This window comes from Hippichthys cyanospilos, chromosome 19, assembly GCF_059441005.1.
Source record: "Hippichthys cyanospilos isolate Australia breed blue-spotted pipefish chromosome 19, RoL_Hcya_1.0, whole genome shotgun sequence".
Lineage (NCBI taxonomy): Eukaryota > Metazoa > Chordata > Actinopteri > Syngnathiformes > Syngnathidae > Hippichthys > Hippichthys cyanospilos.
In genome coordinates this window covers 1,648,970-1,669,407 of record NC_142387.1, presented here as the reverse complement: position 1 = coordinate 1,669,407, position 20,438 = coordinate 1,648,970, and the positions used below count along the sequence as shown (strand labels likewise).

The following is a 20,438-nucleotide window of genomic DNA, read 5'->3' as shown; positions in this document are numbered from 1 at the left end:
GGTCTCTGCTCCCCTCCGCCTCCACCCAGCTCAAGTCACGTCGCCCCAAAGGTAAATGTCATTTTCCTTTGTATATTTTATTTAATTTAACTGTACAGTAGATTGTTACTCATTTTTAATATGTGTATAAAGTCGTGATGTTTTTACCTAAGGTTTTCGCGCGCGTTGCACGCATTCACTAATTAACATAGGTTTGGATTGCCCGTCATACGAGCAGTTCAAGTTACGAGCGTAGCCGCTGAACGGATTAAGTTTGTAACACGGGGGCCCACTGTAATGGAATTTTTAGTCGATAGCAAGTCAAATGTATTTTTAAATGTATTCATTGTATGTGGAAAAATACCGTATTTTTCGGACTATAAGCCGCAACTTTTTCCTCGTGATTTGAGCCCTGCGGCTTATAGTCCAGTGTGGTTTGCGTTTTTTTTTTTTTTTTTTTTTTTTTTTTTTTTTTGCTAGCCACCAGGAGACAATCCACCAGTCAAACAACTGTGTGTATCTATTCAAGGTGTCAATTTATGGAACAACCATGAAATAGAACTGAAAAGATGTAAATCAATAGCTGAACTCAGAGTTTTAAAAATAAATCATTAAAAATATTTAAAAATGTCTAAATTGAAAAAGATTGTGCATAAAAGTTTGTGGTGTAAATTTGATATAAGGTATATATGATTGTATTTAAATATTTATGATGGTATGTATGAATTATCTGTAGTGTGTTATATTCACTAAAAAAATCTAGCAATCAAACATTGGGAGACAGAAGATGCTATCGAAGAATTGATTTTGAGTTTGAACTCCTGTTTAACGCTGCAGTATTCTGTTGGTGTTATGTTGAAAATAATCCATCCATTTTTGCATATATATATATATATATATATATATATATATATATATATATATAATATATACAGTGGGCCCCCGGGTTACGAACTTAATCCGTTCAGCGGCTACGCTCGTATCTCGAATTGCTCGTATAGCGGGCAATCCAAACCCATGTTAATTCGTGAATGCGTGCAACGCGCGCCGAAGTCTTAGGTAAAAACGACACACTGTATACATATGTTAAAATTGAGTGACATAATCTGCTGTACACTTGCATTATATATTAAATACAATGGATAAATAGCTTTTACCTTTGAAACGACGAGACTTGAGCTGGGTGTAAGCAGAGGGGGGCAAAGTCCAACGCTCAAAGTTAACACGGCGATAGATATGCTATTGGTCTTACAGTGTTACAGTAACTCTTTCAGTCAGGGTGCAAATCACGCAGATACTAAAACATCATCCTCTTATTTCTTTCTTTACCGCTGCTAGTAATTTTAGAAGCTATGTCTTACAGATAAAGTTTGCAAAGTCTTCACAACATTCCGTTTTTCACTAATTTTCTCTCCTTCCTTCCATCCTGTCCCATCAAGCTAGATAAAGGCGTTCGGCCAATAGCATATCGGCATTTCTGTGATTGACGTGTGACGCCGGCCAATAGCATCTCCGTGAGTGAGACCGGGTGACCTTAATCGACCAATAGCATATTCGCATCTCCGTGACTGACTGATAATTATTCGCACTTTTTTTTTTAAACGGTTGGAATGTATTGACAATTAATTTAAAAAAAACCACACATTTAAACCAATGACAATTCTTTGTCCTGCAATCGGCACATTTAATTTCATGTCAGCTGTTTTTCCCTTTAGCTGTACAAACACTACACTTAAATGGTAATATATTTAGACACCGTAAGTGAGACAGTCAGTGTGACGTTGTAAGACCAATAGCGTTCACGTTACTGCCACAAGTATCTACTGATGATTGATGATGTCACTACTGTTGATTTTATTGACGCTATTAAACGAGAACATTTCTACATGCTCAATGGCCGGCATGTCGAATTGCTCGTAAGGCGAGAGGTTTGTTCGTAAGCGGAGGACAAAAATCTCCCTGATCCACGCTCGTAAGGCGAATTGTTCGTAAATCAGGCTGCTCGTAAGCCGGGGGCCGACTGTATATATATATGCAAATATGTTGGTGCTAAATATGCAAGCGTGTATGTTGTGTATGTTAAAGAGTTTTTTTAAAACAACTATTATAATTTTAAAAACATCCATATAACATCTTTTTGGGTAAATATCTGATGTTATGACCTGCGGCTTATAGTCCAATGCGGCTTATCCAAATTGTTTTTTTTGCTCAGGTTTTGCTGCTGCGGTTTATATACCAGTGTGGTTTATAATCCGGAAAATACGGTAATCCTGTTTTCAAATTAAGTACAGACCAAATTTTAACATTCCACTGCCGAAAATGGCTAAATAAGCAAAATGTCCCTTTGTTTTCGATTGTGATTACCTTTTTTACTCGTGTGAACTAAAAAGTGAAATGCCAGTTTTCTTTGTTCAGATGGCTAAGGGCCAAATCGCGTTTGAGAAGAAAAAAGTACATTGTGTGTTTATTAGCGCCCATTAACAATTTTGTACAGCTCAAACATGAAAATGTTAACTTAAATATGTCCAATTTACTTTTAATGTTTGTAGGGCTTTACGATTATGGCAAATAATAATCACAATTATTTTGGGCAATATAGAATCACGATTATTCATCACGTTTGGTGAAATGTCTATTTATTGCCCTTTTTTTAAACAGGCAGTATACAAACAAAGTTTGATACTTACACATAATAATAATAATAAAATGAATAATTTGTTTGAGAATAACTGCAGAACCCAAGCGGATTCAGGACCCCAGCCAATCACACGAGGAAGTGGATAGTCAATGATGGTTTATTAACTGAAAGTACACGCCAGGCGTGGAAACAAAAACAGTCCCAAAAGATAAAGTATCAAAGTCACAAAGTACTAACCCAAAGTGTCTCGACAAAGAACGTGGGATGAGAAAACAAGAGATATGCCAAGGGTGCTTGGAGCGTTGCGAAGCAATAACCTGGCGACAAGCTCTTCTGCGCTGGCCGGTTAAAGCCTTCGTGGTGGACTGTGAAGTCAGCCTAAAAGGCATCCTCTATGACAAGGGGACTGTGAACTCAGCCTAAACAAAAAGCACAATTTAAAAGCAGAAAACACAATTAAAACATTCAGCGAAGACGAAGGTAAAAGCACAGGGCAACTTAGCTAACTTACTTGCTGAGTGCAAACCAATGAAAAAAATGAATTTTAAATTTCAAATTTTAATCAATTAGCAGTCAATTTCATTCTTAGACATTTCTAACGGAATTTATTTCAATTTTTTGCCAATCGAATCTTTCAGAATGGGTATCAATTGACAGCTAGTACTGTATAGATTCTGAATCAGGTGAGAAACAACACCAAATCATACTGGTAAATAATATACAGAGGAACCTCAAGATAAGAACGCTTCTGTACACGAAATATTCACGTTACGAGTAAAAATTCAGACACATTTTTGCCTCTTAATACAAGAGAAAAAAAAATCAATATACGAGTGATTACTTGCATGCTCCAAGAGAAAACTTGAAATTCCTGCCCGCATTAAACGCGCCATACCACTGCACCAGTATTCTTCTGTCCCATTGGTCAGAATCTCTTACATTTATTGTCCTGCTCTCCTATTGGCTGTGCTGTACAGTACAGCTCACTAGTGTACAACTTTCTAGGCCAGCGTCATTATTGGTGATCATGTGAGTGCATGATTCGAAGACAACGCAGGTGAAAGCAGATGGCAGCAAGTAAGCCTACCTTGAGATTTCAAGGCTTCACCCGATGCTTTGATAAACTTAAGAGGAGGGCTTGCATTCATTCTACGTTACAACATTGGAAAGTTGACAGTGATAACGTGCTAATGTGCTAGCACAACACTTCTCATAAAGCGCTAAGAGAGCTTTCCGGTGATGTGAAAGCCTAGGTCGAGGCTTTTTTTTTTTTTTTTTTTTTTTTTTTTTTGTGGAGTGGGTTAACCTCACTTTCAGTCCATTTGCATTGAATATTGCATTAGTTAATTCTGATGGAAAATTATACTTTAAATATTTTGTGCATGTTTTTTTTTAATTAAAGTAGAATTAAAGCTACTGTTTACAGTCTTTTTTTAAAAGATGATGAAAATTAAAGTTTCAATGTTTTCAGTGTTTTTTAATTAAAGTTCAAGTGGAAATAAAGCTACTGTTACAGCCATTTTTTCAAAGAAATCAGATGTTAGTTTCAATGTTTTCAGTTTTAAAGTTCAAGTGGAAATAAAGCTAATGTTTACAGCAATTAAAAAAAAATCTGAATCTAAAGTTTGAATTAAAAAAAAAAAAATCAAAGTTCAAGTAAAATTATTGTTTAGAGCCATTTTTTTCTGTCATTTGCCTAGCAACCGAATCTACCGAACATCGTGTTTTCTGAAAAGTAAGGTAAAATGTTTTTAATATGGCGTTTATTTTGCGCTTGGAACAAATTAGTCAATCTACATGTAAAATATGATTCACTATAAGAACTATTCATAATACAAACTGCGTACCGGAACGGATTCAATTTGTATCTAGAAGGTTCCACTGTATTAGGGAGGCTTTTGTAATGCAAATATGTGGGGAAACATTACCCTCGGTGGTAGGACGACGAAGTGCTTGATTTGAAATGTTGAGTTAAATCAGGCTTTTTAAAATTTATCGCAGAAAATCAGCTTCATTGTGGCAGCCAATATCACGACTGCGATTAAAATTCGATTAATTGTGCAGCCTTAAATGTCAGGATTATAAATAGTTTTTGTTGCGTTTTGTTTTAACCCGGGTGGCACCTGCCCAGCATGCTTGGCAAGTAAAAAAATGCATTAGGGTTAGGTGTCTAACTCCAGTTTTTGAGGGCTGGTATCGTGCATGTTTTCCGCTTTTCTCTCTCCACACCTGATTCAAATGATTAGCTTATTAGCAAGCCAAACAGGAGCTTGAAAATAATCCTGTGTGTTTGAGGAAGAAGGTTTGAAAACATGCAGGATACTGGCCGTTTGACACCTGTGGTTTAAGATTAAGGATGGGACAAGACACAAATTCCACACGATAAAATGTCTCATAAGATTGAGTCCACTAAATCAAGAGAATTTTTTTTGTCATCTTTTTGAGGGGGTAAATATAAACTTTTAGACAACTCTGAAAGCTGAAAAACTAGTCTGATTCCTTTGATGTTTTCCATTTGCATGCCAGACCATTTTCTGCTTTCTGCGTTCTGTTGTATGCTCAATGAAAAGAGAACATTTGGAAAACTGGAAAATTTATATTAGGCATTATTATATATTAGAAACAGGTGGGCAGATCGTCAGAACCGACAGAGGCAGACTATTCCTAGTTAAGTGAATGAACAGCTTTGGTTAAGTTCTCTGTTGTCTTTCACAGTGTCAGTCACAACAACTTTTGCTAACATTACTGAGGATGTCATCTTGCAGCGTTTCTGAGACATGGTTTTATTTACTGAAATTGACGACAATAGTGAGGAACAGACCGGCATTTGTCTGAAATACCAACAATTAGGGCTGGGCGATATTATCGATATATTTTTATATCAATTTGGAGTGGCTTTTCTATCATGATTTTTGTCATATTATGAATCATGTTTTGCATATAAATCATTCCAAGCGCTTCAAAAACACAACATTAAATGTTACAAATGTGTTGTGTGCACGATGTGACTGGAGAGCGAGAGAGTGGTCGTGACTGCGAGGGGGGGGGGTTGGAGGAGGCGCATGCGCGGCAGGAGGAAAGTTGTTGAAGGCAAACAGCACAAAAAGAAAATTCTCCTGTTCAAGTTGTTCGCAGTAAGCGCCCAAGAAGTGCAATAATATCCAAGTAGCCATGTTAACGAGCAGTAGAATCTTATGTTTATTTCAAATGGGAATTTTCAGATTAAGTTTTAGTTTTTTTTTTTTTTTTTGTATTGTTTTATATGCGAAGTAATTTTGTATGAAGAAGGTGAAAAAAATTACATAAGTGACAGTATCTCGAGTTTTCACTGCAGTGGACCCCCGGGTAACGGTGTCCCTGGCTTACATTTTTTTCACGTTACAATCTGGAATACTGAGTATTTTTTTCATCCACTCTTTAAAGCATTCAGCCCACTTTACGATTAACATCAACAACTGGTAATTGCTCCTATTTTCTGTTGATGTCAAACTGTCTATGCTGCAACGTCTCACTACAATGCTGGTCTGCTATTGGTTGGCTTCTCGACTCCCTAAGATACTGGTCTTCTATTGGTTGATGTCCTGGAAACACTAAGATGCTGGTCTGTTATTGGTCGGCCTCACTCGTTTCAAAATGGCGGAATGGTAAAGCTTTGTCCTATTGAGTAGTGGTTACAAAACCGTATTTATACTGCTTTTGAGTGCTTCATTCAAACTCGAATTGGTTAGCCATGAGTCCCGTGATTGCTAGTGATTTTAAAGAAGTAAGAAGATGATTTATATGGAAATGAAGCAGGAGCTAATCAAGAAATACTAGCTAATAAAGCTAAGCTAGCCTAGTCTAGGCTACCCTTAATAGGTAATATGGCCATCACAAGCGTCACTCAAAGGTGAATAAATCCTTTATATATTTTTTATTGATGATGTTCATTGTGTACATATATATATATATATATATATATATATATATATATATATATATATATATATAAAGCACTTACTATAGTATTTTGATACCCATTTTTAATATGTATAGACTATTTGGGTGTTTTTACCTGGGGTTTTACACGCATTAACTAATTAACATAGGTTTGGATTGCTCATCATATGGCGAATTCGCCGTACGAGCCCAACCGTGGAACAGATTTATCTCGTAAACTGGGGCCCCACTGGATTTGATCAATTACATTAGATTTCTCCTTGGTTTTTCACCAACGTCACAGATCTGTTTCATTTACGGTTGAAGAGCACTGTCACCAGTATCCTGAGTTGGAACTTGTGCTATTTACCTGTCATGAGATGGCGTGGCGTGGCGGGGAGAAATGCTGGCGTGATGGCGATCCGATGGACCCAGGTGCAGAGAGGCAGGAATTGCGTGTGAAAGTCCATCTTTATTAATTAAAGGGCAGGCAGGAACAAAAGCGGAAAAAGCAGAACGGTAATAACTCCAAACATACAGAGGCGCTTGTAACATGGAAAACATGTTGGCATGGGGAGACAGAGATTAACGGCATGGAACTGGTGACACGAGACGAATGACATACTATACTATATCCGACAACTAACTGTAACAAAAATTGGCTTAAATACTTAAATTCACACACACACACACACACACACACACACACTAATTACTCTGATGTGCAACAGCTGGGAAGGAAGCAATAGCCAGGGAAAGCGGAATGATGGACACGCGAGGGGCAGGTAAACGCAGACAGGTGGACCAAATCAGACTAATAGCTGAAAAAGGAACTACCGAAATAGAACAACAGAACATGACAGATATCTGTGTATTCCTGCTACATGAGTGCCACTTGAAAGAGTATTCCCAACATTTGGGGACATATTAACACAGTCAAGAGCATGCTTGAAATGAAAACATGTTAAAAGCTATTTTTTGAGAAAATGTTTAATGCATGCTCAGAGATGTCAGTTATGTGTAGCTTCTGAAAAACAATAAACAAAATTTGTCTTTTAATACATTTCTTCAGTTTTTTATCAGTCATTTTAATATATATGCCATAGATTTATTTTTTTATTTATTTTTAACAAACATTGACTAATATCGCAATACACGTTCAAGACCCAATACGCAGCCCTACCGAGAATTACAATTTCGTCCGGAAAAAACGATGGATCGATGATGACGGAAGGGGGAACAGTACAGTAACAACTGTTGGACCAGCAAAAAATTTTTAAGGTGAGCATCTCTACAAATTTTGCCAGTCTCATCTCATCTTGTCACGTGGGATTTGTGTCTCATTCCATCACTAATAGCCATATTTGAAGCCCTCCTCCCCCCACCAAAGGCCCATGTGCCTTGAAACTCTAAAAACTGTCAAATTCCAAAATAAAATGATTAATCAGTTGAAGTCAGAAACATTCAATCAAACAAAACGTTTCCAAAATATGGACCCCACCAAAATGTCAAGGTAATGTTTTGTGTCATTCAAAAAGCCACTTTTAAAGGGTTAATATCTCGCAAACTTGTTTACCTATAATAGTTATGTGAATGGATTCTTATAGAGTGTCAAAATATAGTACAGTGGACCCCCATGTTACAGCGTCCCTGGCTTACGTTTTTTTCATGTTGCAATGTAGACTACTGAGTTTTTTTTTGTCCCCTCTTTACTGTATTTTCTCGGCTTTGCGACAAAAAAAACTTTCATGACCCTAGGGGGTTGTCTGTATTTGTTTTGTTTTGCCTCCATCTGCTGGCATTTTTAGGTAATTGCACTTATTTACTATAACCATCAAACTGTTTCCATGCAGTACGACACAACAATGCTGGTCTGCGATTGTTCGGCGTCTCCTCACAGAGATGCTTGTGTGCTATTGGTCAGCCTCTCTCGTTTCAAAATGACGGAACGGTAAAGCTTTGTTCGATTGTGAGTGGTTACAAAACCGTATTTATTGTGCATTTTACTGCTTAATTCAAGTTGAATGGGTTTGCCATGGGTCCCAAGATTGCTAGTGATGCTAAAGAGAGCAGTAAGAAGATGATTTATATGGAAACGAAGCTGGAGATTATCAAGAAATACGAAGCTAGCCTAGCCTAGGCTACCCTTACTAGGGAATATGGTTGTAACAAGTGCCTCTCAAAGGAAATCCTTTCTATATTTTTTAATTTATGTTTTCTAATTGTATACATGTATGTTATACAGTATATACGTAGCACTTACTATACTATTTTGGTACCACTTTTTAATGTGTATGTACAATTTTGATGTTTTTACCTGGGTTTTGAAGCTCATTAGCTATTTAACAAAGGTTTGAATTGCCTGCCATATGGTGAATTCGCCTTACAAGCTCAACCGGGGAACGGATTAATCTCGTACACTGGGGCCCACTTTATATACAGTAGATGCAATTCACAGGTCCATACCTACATCAAAGGGACAATGTGTAAGATTTTGACAATTTTTCATTAAAAAGGAATAAATTAAATTATGATTTTCGAAAACTTTCAAATAAATATGTTCTTAACGACCAACAGTATGTTTGAAATATAATCGTAGGTCTAGTTAATGTACGTTAGGACAACGCCGCGTTCTCCAAGCAAGCTCTTCTGGTGACAAGAGCAAGGAAGCAACATCCTCCTCCACAACAGGCATGCGGTCTAACCCAATGTTAGCAGCATCCTGCAACGCCGCCAATATATGCCCCTCAGAAGTAAGGCGGGCAAAAGCACTCGTATCGTCCCAACAGGACTGCAAGAGATCTAAATAATGCCCACACTGTGGAATAATGAAGGCAGCAGATGGGCGGCCACGCTGGCAAAAGGGATTTCTCCGGGGAAACTGGGGACAAGGAACACCTGAAGCTCTCGCAAAGCAGCGTGCAAAAAGGACATAAGTGAATCTGCATCTCCCAATACGGTGAGGGACGAGCTCCTTTCAGCAGGAGGAGAACCAAGTTCCTAGAATCGAACTCAGACTCACAGAAGCATAAGTCTGAAGCAGACAGAGAAATGGCATAACATCCTTGAGCACGATTTTTGACTGCTTCACACTCCGCTTTCTTATGTCCTCATACAAGGAAAAGTCCCCCTGTTGCATAATACGAAATGTCCTTTTCTGCATTTGCTCTGCGCTGAAATTCACTACGGTGAAAACAAGCCTGCAGGAAAAGTCTTGCTCAGTTTTAACTTGTCAGGAGTTGATGACGGTATTGGGATCACGGTATTCCTTTTCAGACGAATCACATAGGTGTTTTCACGGGCAAAATTCTACAAGCAATAGTTCGTCCACCATGTTGTCTGGTCGTAAAACAATTTCAGAAGATATGCGTTGCACAAAATCTGTTCCGCTCGGATGTCTTTTTGATGTGTGCAGCCGCGCGGAGGTTAAACCAAGCTAACACTTGAAGACAGGATAAAAGTAATAAAGATAAAAGATGGATGAAGCAAAGTAAAAAACATTATGCAAGAAATTGATGGAAGCATGAAAATGAATTCTAATTTTATTTGGCAATTTTTCTTTTTTCTTTCTGAAATGTTGGATGGTTTTGTTTTTAATTTCAGCCAGATTGTAGAGTGCACATCACGTTTTTTTATGTTTACGTCCGAGACGTTATTAAAAAATTCTGGCTGCAAATATGATTTAGTTGTAGAGGTAACACTGTAGTCTCAAGTTTAGTGTGCAATTCTTGTATCATAAAAGTGGGTGTGGCACCCCGAATTTAAAGGGCCGTAATGTCTAATTCTTTCATTTGACATTGGCACGAATGGAATTAAAAAGGTAAATGGGAAAGATCCGAAACTTCTGCTATGATACAACATCTGAATTTGTCTGTTGTGGTAAAAAGGAGCTGAGCCAAAAGGAGAAGCTATCTATTTACCGATTGATCTCCTTCCCTACCCCCTATCTATGGTCACGAGCTGTGAGTGAAAGGACGAGATGTAAACAGACATAATTCATTTTCTCTGCAGGGTGTCAATCTCTGCAAGTAGAGGGACTTTGAGAAAAGCTGCTGCTCCCTCACAATGAAAGGAGTCAGCTGACGTGTGTTACGAGTGGGGTCACTCAAGAGTCTTGCTCTCTGTTGTGTTTCTTTTTTTCCCTGTGTTTCCTGCCATCTTCTGTTTAGGTGTGCCCCAGCAGTGCACTAATTGGTCAGCTCCAGGAAGGCCCACGATTGGCTGCTGCTGATTGGAGGTCGCACACCTGCCATATATTAAGAGGAGACGGCAGACAACCTTCGTCTCTCCTTCGCTTCTAACCAGCCACGCATTTGTATCAATTGTCTTGAAACCGAGAAGTAGGGGTGAATCGCCGTTTTTGTTGTACATTTTCTTTCCTCCTGTTTTTGGAGCTAGGGAGGTAAGCTTATTGTCTTTTTGTTGTTTTGTTTGCTAGGTTAGTTTGGTTATTGCAGAGATTGTTTCGTTTGTTATTTTGGCCTTGGTTCACCTTGAGTTAATTGCTCCACTCTTTTAGTAACCCTTTTGTAAATAAATGTGTCTTTTGTTTTCCAAACCTTTGGGTTATTGGCTGGCTGCTTGGGAGTTGGGGAAGGCGGGGCCCATTACTCATGTTATGTCCTAGACCCTAGACTGGGACGTAACACGTGGCTCAGGCAGGCCTTAGCCTCATCCAGAGCGTGGCTCAGTCTCCAACTGCTGCTCGAGGTTGAGAGGAGCCAGTTGAGGTGGTTCTGGCATGCGGTTAGGATGCCTCCTGGACACGCCAGATGGACTATATTTCCTTCACTCGAAGGATGGGGGAAGTGGCTAGGGAACAGTACGTCGGGAGTTTTCTCCTGAAACCGCTGCCCCCGCAACCCAATCGCAGCATGCATATTACACTGAGATGAAATTTTAAAAAAAGAAAAAAGTTTCTCTTAAGTTCAAGAATGGAGATTGTTGCGATTATTTTGTTTGTTTGTTTTGTTTGGCTTTTTAATTTTTTTTATGGCTCGTATTGCAGCTGTGAGAGGCGAATAGATCTTCAGAGGAATTTTATAGATCTATCACTATGATTTTGTCAGAAGGGAAGTTTGTTCTCTTTCTTTTGTCTTGTGAAGTATTTGTACAGCTGTAGCAGTCTGTGTGCATTACTGAGGTCATGACCCTGACATTTTGTTTACTATCTGTCCCTTTCAGCCTAATTGACTGCTAGGGCAAACTGGTCATCAGTCAAATTTTATTTGTATAACCCTAAATCACCGAAGTCTCAAAGGGCTTCACAGATGAAAAGAGGTCACGTTGAGACTTTTTTCGAAAAGAGAAGTCATACAGAGACATCTTTTCGGTGTAAGGTACACAACAGCATCCCCTGTCAAAGCTCCCAGAAGGGGAAGGAAAAACTCAAAAACCCCAATTAGGGGAAAATCAGAAACCTCCAGAAGGGACCACAGGTGGGAGGAGCCCCCTTCCAGGCCCACAGGTTGAAGTGGATGCTGCATGTACCAAAGACAGACACATAGATGCACACTACAGACAAATACAGGTGAACAATATAGATTACAGAAAACATATTGTGCTATAGGGTGCAATGATGACTTGACAGCAGGCAAAGCCATTGGTCAGGAACCTTCCCACAGTCCAACCAAGTGGACCGCAGACGGGCAATCTCTTAACCCGCGATGGTCGATCAGCGCATAGCCAAATGGGGGCGGTCAAGTCAACCTTCACCATCTCGCTAGCCCCTTCTCCGAGCCGGAAGAAGGGGGCAGGAAAAAATAAAAAAAGAAGAAAGCTTGCAGACAGGCCCAATGTTCATGAATAGCTGCCCATGGCAAAGTGTGCAAGCTGTGAATTAATTCATTTGTAATTTGTGAATTAATTTGAGCTAATCTTACCCTGTGTGTGTTCTTTCTTCAGGTTATTCCCTGTGTCTCGGTAAGTCCTACTTTTTCCGGTTCAATCATCCCGAGGAGGCGAGCAGAATGAAGAGCATGCTTCCCCAAAAGAGCCCTGTGTCTGCCCTAGCCTATAACACAGGTAAGCAGAAACATACTGTACATGCGTTATTTTTTCTCTGCCCTACATTTGCCCTTTTTTTTTTTTTTTACTACTATCTGTAATTTTCTCGAGCCCCTTCTCATCTTTTCAACCTATTTTACTCTTTAGAACATTTGTCTACACCAGGGGTCAGCAACCCGTGGCTCTCGAGCCGCATGCGACTCTTTACCGCCACCCTAGTGGCTCCCCGTAGCTTTTCAAAAATATTTGAGAATGGAAAAAGATGGGGGAAAGAAATATATTTTTTGTTTTAATATGGTTTCTGTAGGAGGACACACATGACCGAAACATTCTTAAAGTTTTCCAATGCTCTATAAATGTGTAGAATATTACGTTTCAACGTTTCTGTCAACGAAGTTTTATGTCATAGCCTGTGACACACGTTTTTATCAGCAGGGCGGGATGCCAGGCAAGTGGCTGTTTTAAACAAACCGGCGGCTGTGATGGGCCATGCATCCCAAAGGGGAAAAGAGAAAAATACCTGAGGATTTAGGATTCACTATTTCTCGGACCGAATCATTTGCATTCATTGTCAATGCGGAAGTAGTACCCTAATGTTTGCTCTGTAGTGAGAAGTTGTCAAATAACAAAAAGAGCAATGTGGAACATTTTCAGCGAGGGCATGCTACATTTGCAGCCAAGTACCCAGTTGGGAATGAAAGGAAAAGTGTGATTGCATTACTTCTGGAGAAATTAGAGGAGCGCAAAAATAGATTTAAGAAGTGTATTGCCTCTCCAAACTCCACAACTGCTGCAAGTGTGGTTGCAACCTGGAAGATAATAAAACGTGGCTAACTGTTCACAGATGGTGACTACATGAAGGAATCATTCATTAACATATCAGAACACCTATTTACAGACTTCATAAACAAAACCGGGATAATACAAAAATAAAAAGAAAGACATGCTATATGCTTAGACTCCGCTAAGACAGTGAAGGAAAGAGCGATTAAAATGGCAGACAATATCACCGATCAACAAATCAAGGGCATTAATTCAGCGCCAGCATACTCAATTGCCTGTGATGTGTGATGTGATCGATATTGAACAGATTCGCGTCTATGCAGGTATGTGGCTGATGTTTTATTAATGCAGGCTGCGTTTTATTTCACTCTGTTGCCCAGATTAGGGGCACGTCATGCACGTTCCATTTTTTTTATTATTATTTTTTTTTGCGAATCCTCAAAATAAAAACTTCAAATAACTGCTGTCTTTAATTTCATCAAAGAAATGAAACATAATTCATTAATATTGTAATGAAGTTAAACTTGAGGCGGCATCACACAACAGAGTAATCACGTGGTGTGTCATTTTCAACAGGATGCACTTCAGGAAAAATAAACATTTAATCATGAAGGCTCAATGGCTCATTATGTATTCGTAGTTAATTAATCATTTAGATCGTTGGCTAATATAGCTACTATAGATACATACAGCATGTGTTGCCTTCATTATAAGGCTTTTAATTTTTTGCAGCTCCACACATATTTGGTTTTTTTTTTTGGTCCAATATGGCTCTTTCAACATTTTGGGTTGTCGATCCCTGCTCTACACACAAAATCCAAGCCTGTCTACAAGTTTGCATTGTCATTAGCCACAGGTGTAGGTGTGTGAGATTTGGTTTTGTGTTGGAGGGGCACAAATATTTAACAGGGGGAGGGGGGGGGGGGCACTGGGTGAAAGTTCACACACATTTATCTTTCCAAAATACACAATACAGTAAAACTCTACAACAAAACCTGCATGTGCAAATAAATCCCCCATTGTGGAAAAAAAAATCCATGCATTGAAGCCTTTCCCTCTTGCTTATGTCCTCGTACAAGGAAAAAATCCCTGTGTTGCATAATACACACATTTATCTTTCCAAAATACACAATACAGTGAAACTCTACAACAAAACCTGCATGTGCAAATAAATCTCCCATTGTGGAAAAAAAAATCCATGCATTGAAGCCTTTCCCTCTTGCTTATGTCCTCGTACAAGGAAAAAATCCCTGTGTAGCATAATACGAAATGTTTGTGTTTTTTTTTTTTTCTGCATTTGCGTTGTGCTGAAATTCACTACGGCAAAAACAATCCTGCAGGAAAAGTTTAGCTTGGTTTATAGTTGCCGCGCCGGCACGCGTTTTGCAGCACTGTATACTCGGAGCGGCTTTCCCCTACAGTCAGACGATTGACCATTTGATCATCACGGACTGGTCAACACCTTACATTTATATTGTAGACCAGGGGGGTGCTGGCTGCTCATCATGTGTGTAATATATGTAATATCAACAGCGGCCAGAGGCAGCGCCAGAAGTTTTCAATGTCGCAATCTCACTGTGGCTGAGACAGCGCAGCATTGTCAACACAATCGTTAGCTTAGCACAGTAACTACGGTTCAACAGCTGTTAAATGAAGCAAACGCTGCACATACCAGTTATCCCAAGTTCTCGCTTCCGCATTTCTACAAGCCAGGTGAGTGCTCTTGCTTGGCTCTGTTTTGTATTGAAAGCTCAGCTGGCCGTGTTGGATCGCTCCCAGTGACCGCAAAGTGGCTGCCATAATTCATTCCTGCCCCCTGCGTGAGCCGTTGAATGTTCCCGAAGTTGATTGGCTGTCGCGCCGCGAAACGCGGAAAAAGTTAAAAAAAAAATTAACTTCACGCTAAAGGTGAAATTTCGCTTCTCGTGACCGCGCGTGTCCATTCGCGTCGCTCCATTCACGTCATCGCATCGCCTGACGTGCATTCGTGCCCAGTCACGCGAACTCCATTGACTACAATACAAAACTCTCCGCTTTTTCACCTCGTTTGCGTTCGGTGTGCACGTACCATTAAACTAAATCATCTCCAAAACATTATTTCGGGTGCAGCCCACGCGGCCCGGTTCCAGTTGATCCACGGACCGGTCCGCGGACCGGGGGTTGGGGACCACTGCTCTACAGCATACAAAAATAATACTACTCTATAACAGGGGTCGAGAATCCTTGTCGATTCAAACAATCTACACAGACTCCTCATTTCTCCCCGTGGTGCTCACCAGGAGTTGTTCACGGTATTTAGATCACTGCATTCCTTTTCAGACGAATCGTAAAGGTGTTTTTATCGGCAAACTTCCATAAGCAATGTTCGTTCGCCATGTTGTCCATTCGATTTAAAAATAAATAAATAAATAAATCCGGAACATACATGTTGTGCAAAATATGTTCTGCGCGGACTCCTTGCGGACGGGCGTGGTTGCCGAAATAACGTCATTTTGACGCTTCCACCCGTGCGGGGGTTAAACCAAACCAACACTTGAAGACAGGATAAAAGTAATAAAGGTGAAAGATAGATGAAGCAAAGTGAAAGACATTATGCAAGAAATTGATGTATGAAAATGAATGCTTATTGTAGATTTGGTAATTTTTCTTTTTTCTTATTTTAAATGTTGTATGGTTTTGTTTTTAACTTCATTCAAATCGTAGCGTGCACAACACATTTTTTTTATGTTTTACGTCCGAGACATAGATTTGCTATTGTGAAAGGTCCCGTGAAAAATTTCTGGCTGCAAATATGATTTAATTGTAGAAGAGTTCTACTGTATCATGCTTAAATTCAAGATGGAAAGGAATGTTTTTGTCATGCGGTGCTCCTCTGTTTCCGTGGTGATACAGCTGGACTCCAGTGTCTTCTGTGTGTCTGTGTGTGCCTGCATGCTTCAAACCTTAATTTTTACTTTCACCAATCAGGTAACAATAGTAATTAATAACAAAAAAGACATAAATGTTGTCTGGGTCAAGTGTTGATCTAATCTCCTCACTTTTTGTGTTTTCAATATATAGCAGTTTATTTCAATTTAGACTCTCAGAATGCAATGCATGAGGTTGACAATACCTTAAGCAAGCCTCCCTTTTCATTAGTCTACACATGCTCTCCTTAGATCAGTTCTTCTCAAATAGTGGGGCGGGACCGGGTTTTTGTTACAGCCTTTGCTGGATCAAAGTCACATAGCAGTCGCATGTCACCAGTCGTTAGTCTCCGTTCCCTAGTCACCTGTCACTCGCCTCCCATCTGTGTGTCCCGGTTCTCATCCTACCTGTTAGTATTTATCTGTTTATCTATTTAGAGTTTTTGCCATCCTGCTTTTTCCGTTGCTGTTTTTACCTGCCTGTTGACTATTAAACATGGACAATGACCCACACTCTCTGCCTCGGAGCCTCTCTGATTTTGGTTCCTCCCCTCCGCGCCGCCCTACCGTAACAATGAGAGCTGGGCGGCAGCCAAAGGGGGGACCTTGGCGTTCTCATCCCTGGCTTCAGAAGCTAGCTCTTGGGACATGGAATGTCACTGCTCTCGCAGGGAAGGAGGCTGAGCTAGCATTTAGTTTGTTTACATATTTGTTTGAGGGGTTAGAGGTTGTGTGCACTTTAAAGTGGATCTGGAAAGGAGAGTACCGCTGAGAACCTTCACTTCTTTTTGGGATGTAGCAAGCCAATGTTTTCTCTTACAGATCCTTTATACTTATTTATTTTTATATTTTTTCATTTCGTGTCCCGGCAATACTCGTCTGACAGAAAAAAAAAAAAAGTTTCAATGCCGCTATCAAGTGGCCCATTCTATGATAAATACTTTGCTGTTGATGCTGCACTATTGCTATCTTGGCACTACAGTAATCCCTCGCTGTATCGCGGTTCATCTTCACGGGTTCGCTGCTGCACGGATTTTTTACAGTGTGGATATTTTTTACAGCGCATTGTGCTCTGAATCCTGATTGGCTCAGGGGATTTACTGTTGTCCCGAAATAAAATATTGACGCTGTACTGTGTTGGTTTTTCACTTGTCAATTTATTACAAAAGACAAGAGGATCCAAAAGCTTGCTTTCGTCTCTCCTGTGTCTCTCCTCTAACTGCCGTGTGTGAACGTTCCAGTAAGCACATTAACAGCTTGGTCTCTGGGAGCCTATCACGTGACTCGTAGGCGTGCAGAGAGCAAACGCGCACACTATGTAGACACAGACAGCAATGTAGAAATGCGCAGCTTTGGAAATCTGACTTTTACCTAGATTTCTTTTGCAATAAATTGAAATTTCAAGTGTATTGTTATGATTTAAGAGGCTTCACTTTAATTTGATGTCTGGGCATATCCGTTTATAAAAATCTTGCTCAGAAAAAGAAAGTGCTCATGTACTACTCATAACAATGTGCGGGTTCAGGACAAAGAGGCATAGCTGGGACTGTGAAATACGTGAGTGACAATGTTTCCAACGTTGTATTACTATATCAAAATGATTGTTTTAAACAAATTTGGGGCTTTAAAACATGTTTTGATTTTTGGTTTTATTTTATATGTAGTTTAGCATTCCATTGTAAAATAATAAAAAAAAATAAGCTGGCTACTTCACGGATTTCACTTTACGTGTGTTATTTTTCGAACGCAACCCCCGCGATGAACGAGGGATTACTGTACTTTTCAACAGCTGTTAAAAAAGGAAGTAAATACTGCACATACTAGTTATGCCAAGTTCCCCCTCCGCCATTCTACAAGCCAGCTCTTGCTTGGCTCTGTTTTTGAATTGAAAGCACAGCTGGCCAAGTATAGAACAGGCTTCCCACAGCTGTACTGAAGTAAGAGACACCATATGAGAGAAGGTGTGGAAAAATACCCGACCGGAGCAACATGAAGGTATTTGGCTTAGGCTGTATGGCTTATGCTCATATTCCAGATGAAGAAAGAAGGAAACGGGACAAAAAGGCTGTGAAGCTTCGTTTCGTCAGATATGGAAACAACGGCCAAGGGATATTGCCTGTATGATGAAGGGAAAAGGAGGATTCTAATCCGCCGTGATGTCATATTTGATGATTGGAACTTCGACTGAAGGCATAAAATGTAAGTACCCTGCTCAGAGAACGAGATAAACATAAAAACAGATGAGAGTGAAACACGACAGGATGAGGACACAGCTGAGAGTCCTGCCAGTCAGAATCAGAAAAGCTTCAAGAAGATTTAAATATGACGAGTTTGCCAATATAGCGATTGATCATCATGCTAGTATGTGACTGTGACAGAAGCATTGATGAGTCCAAGAAAGGCAGTAGGATACTCTTGACAGTTGTTAAGAGTCAAGCATCTTAGGCCTTGTCCACATTTAACCAGCTATTTTAAATTTGCGTAGACTCCTCCTTGTCGTCATTTCTTTATTTAAAAAAAGTCGCGTCTATATGAAACTGCATAGTGCGGTTTCAAATTTGTGTACAAGCATGCCAAGTAGTGATGCTACGCTAGAATCGGATGCTCGACTCAAGTGCCGAGCACTCGCCGCGCAAGTATCACAATACGTGGTTCCAATGACCTTTGTATCTGGCGCAGCATAGAGTGATGTCACGCTCGGCACCAGCCTAGCGCTCGTGGGGAAAGTATCATGTTACGTCGTTCCTATCCCGTGTTGGAAGATCACATGACCACAGAAAGGAGGAGTTGTTACGTCCCACGTGATCGTCAACGTTTCAACGCCAGGTAGTTTAGGGCGGGGCTAGGGTCTGTCAATTGGACTCAGTCAATCTCTCTTTGAGAGGAAAAGTGCATTTGCACGCATAAATGAATAAGACTACATCTTATTGATGAGTAAGACTACGGCTCTGTAATGTTATTTAACAGAATTTTAATGGTATTGAAAATGTAACTGGGAGTGTTGTAATGCAATAGTTTTCAATAGTTTGTCCAATAGACGTCACTGTTTTATTACTGTTTCAAAGAAGGAAAGTATAACTTCCTGTTCTTTTCACGTTATCGCTGATGACTGTGCATGTGCATGCTAGGTTATAAAACTCAGTCAAATAATAAGGGACATGCAATGCAAAAAAATTAAAAATCTATATATGTTGTAGGAGAAAAGATTGGCTCCGCTGCATCCCAGAAAAGAAGTGAAAGATCTCAGCAGTGCTCTCCTTTCCTGATCCCCTGTAAACTGCACAACAAACCCACTTCCTTCCCTTCATGTGACTATGTAAACAAGCCAAATGTTTTTGAAGCACAAAACATACCATTGGAAATAAAAGCTGATTGAATTCCCATTTTAAGTAGTAGTTTTTGTTTCATTTTTTTTTTTAAATGTGAAAAAATGTGGAAATCCTTCATCTTATACTGTTTTCTGTTTCATTCAAAACCAAAAATCCTCACCTTCATTCTGTTGCTTACGAACACTCCCAGCCAAAGTGATTGTTCTCACACAAAGAGGTTGGTGAGAAGAAAGGTGAGTTGATGCACAGCAGTCCTGGAGTTTGCCCTTTTATGGACTCACAAAACTGCTGTGTGTGCATGTATGCATGAAGTGTCGTGAGTTCTCCTGATGCTTTCCATTTCCTGCCACATTTCTCTCCATGCAAGATTTGACTTTCTCTCAGACATAAAGGGAATAAAGTTGCACAGTTGGTCACCAGGACAGCATAACTCAACAAAATATCCCATTTCCATTCTATGAATGCTTTTGTATCGTCTTTGCATACAGTACGTACTTACAGTGTTTACACATGATTGTTGGCCTCAGATGGAGCCACTTTTGTTGTTTCATTCTGTAGTTAAACACTGGGTGGTCTGAGAGAGACCGCTGTGATGCCGCCTTTTCCACACTAAGCCAGAGCTAAATAAAAATGTGCTTGTTTCCACTCAGCTGGTAGGTGAGGCTTCAACTCACCTAATGGAAGTAGAATAAATAAAGAACATGCTAATCTCAGAAATGTATGTTTGGCCATTTCAGGCCCATTTTCTCATGCCATGTTTAGGAAGAAGTGGGTGAAAAATAACTTAGTGGCATTTAGGAATTACACCACTTACTACATCCTGCTCCCCAACACTGAAATGGTTAAAAATGGAACAATTTCTGAAGGGCAGAGCTGAGG

The 20,438-nt window shown here is 39.8% G+C and overlaps 1 protein-coding gene and 2 long non-coding RNA genes across 8 annotated transcripts in view; 2 read left to right on the top strand and 1 right to left on the bottom strand.

Annotated features, from left to right (window-relative positions):
* phldb2b (pleckstrin homology-like domain, family B, member 2b) overlaps positions 1-20,438 on the top strand; it is a 93,542-nt gene that overhangs the window by 28,464 nt on the left and 44,640 nt on the right. For 4 of the 6 annotated variants that reach the window (XM_088401639.1, XM_088401638.1, XM_088401637.1 and 1 more), the window contains one exon: positions 12,440-12,559. In XM_088401639.1, the coding sequence (XP_088257765.1) occupies positions 12,440-12,559 (120 nt within the window). Of the gene's footprint in view, positions 1-3,597; positions 3,695-11,786; positions 12,359-12,439; positions 12,560-20,438 lie in introns of those variants that run through there. The other 2 variants (XM_088401642.1, XM_088401641.1) reach the window with 2 other exon arrangements.
* Positions 2,759-3,629, bottom strand: LOC148407603 (uncharacterized). Its single transcript, XR_015863590.1, has 2 exons — positions 3,459-3,629; positions 2,759-3,036 (listed from the first exon to the last, which is right to left on the bottom strand). It is a non-coding gene; the product is annotated as an uncharacterized LOC148407603 (long non-coding RNA).
* Positions 18,071-19,562, top strand: LOC148407602 (uncharacterized). Its single transcript, XR_015863589.1, has 3 exons — positions 18,071-18,191; positions 18,266-18,429; positions 19,428-19,562. It is a non-coding gene; the product is annotated as an uncharacterized LOC148407602 (long non-coding RNA).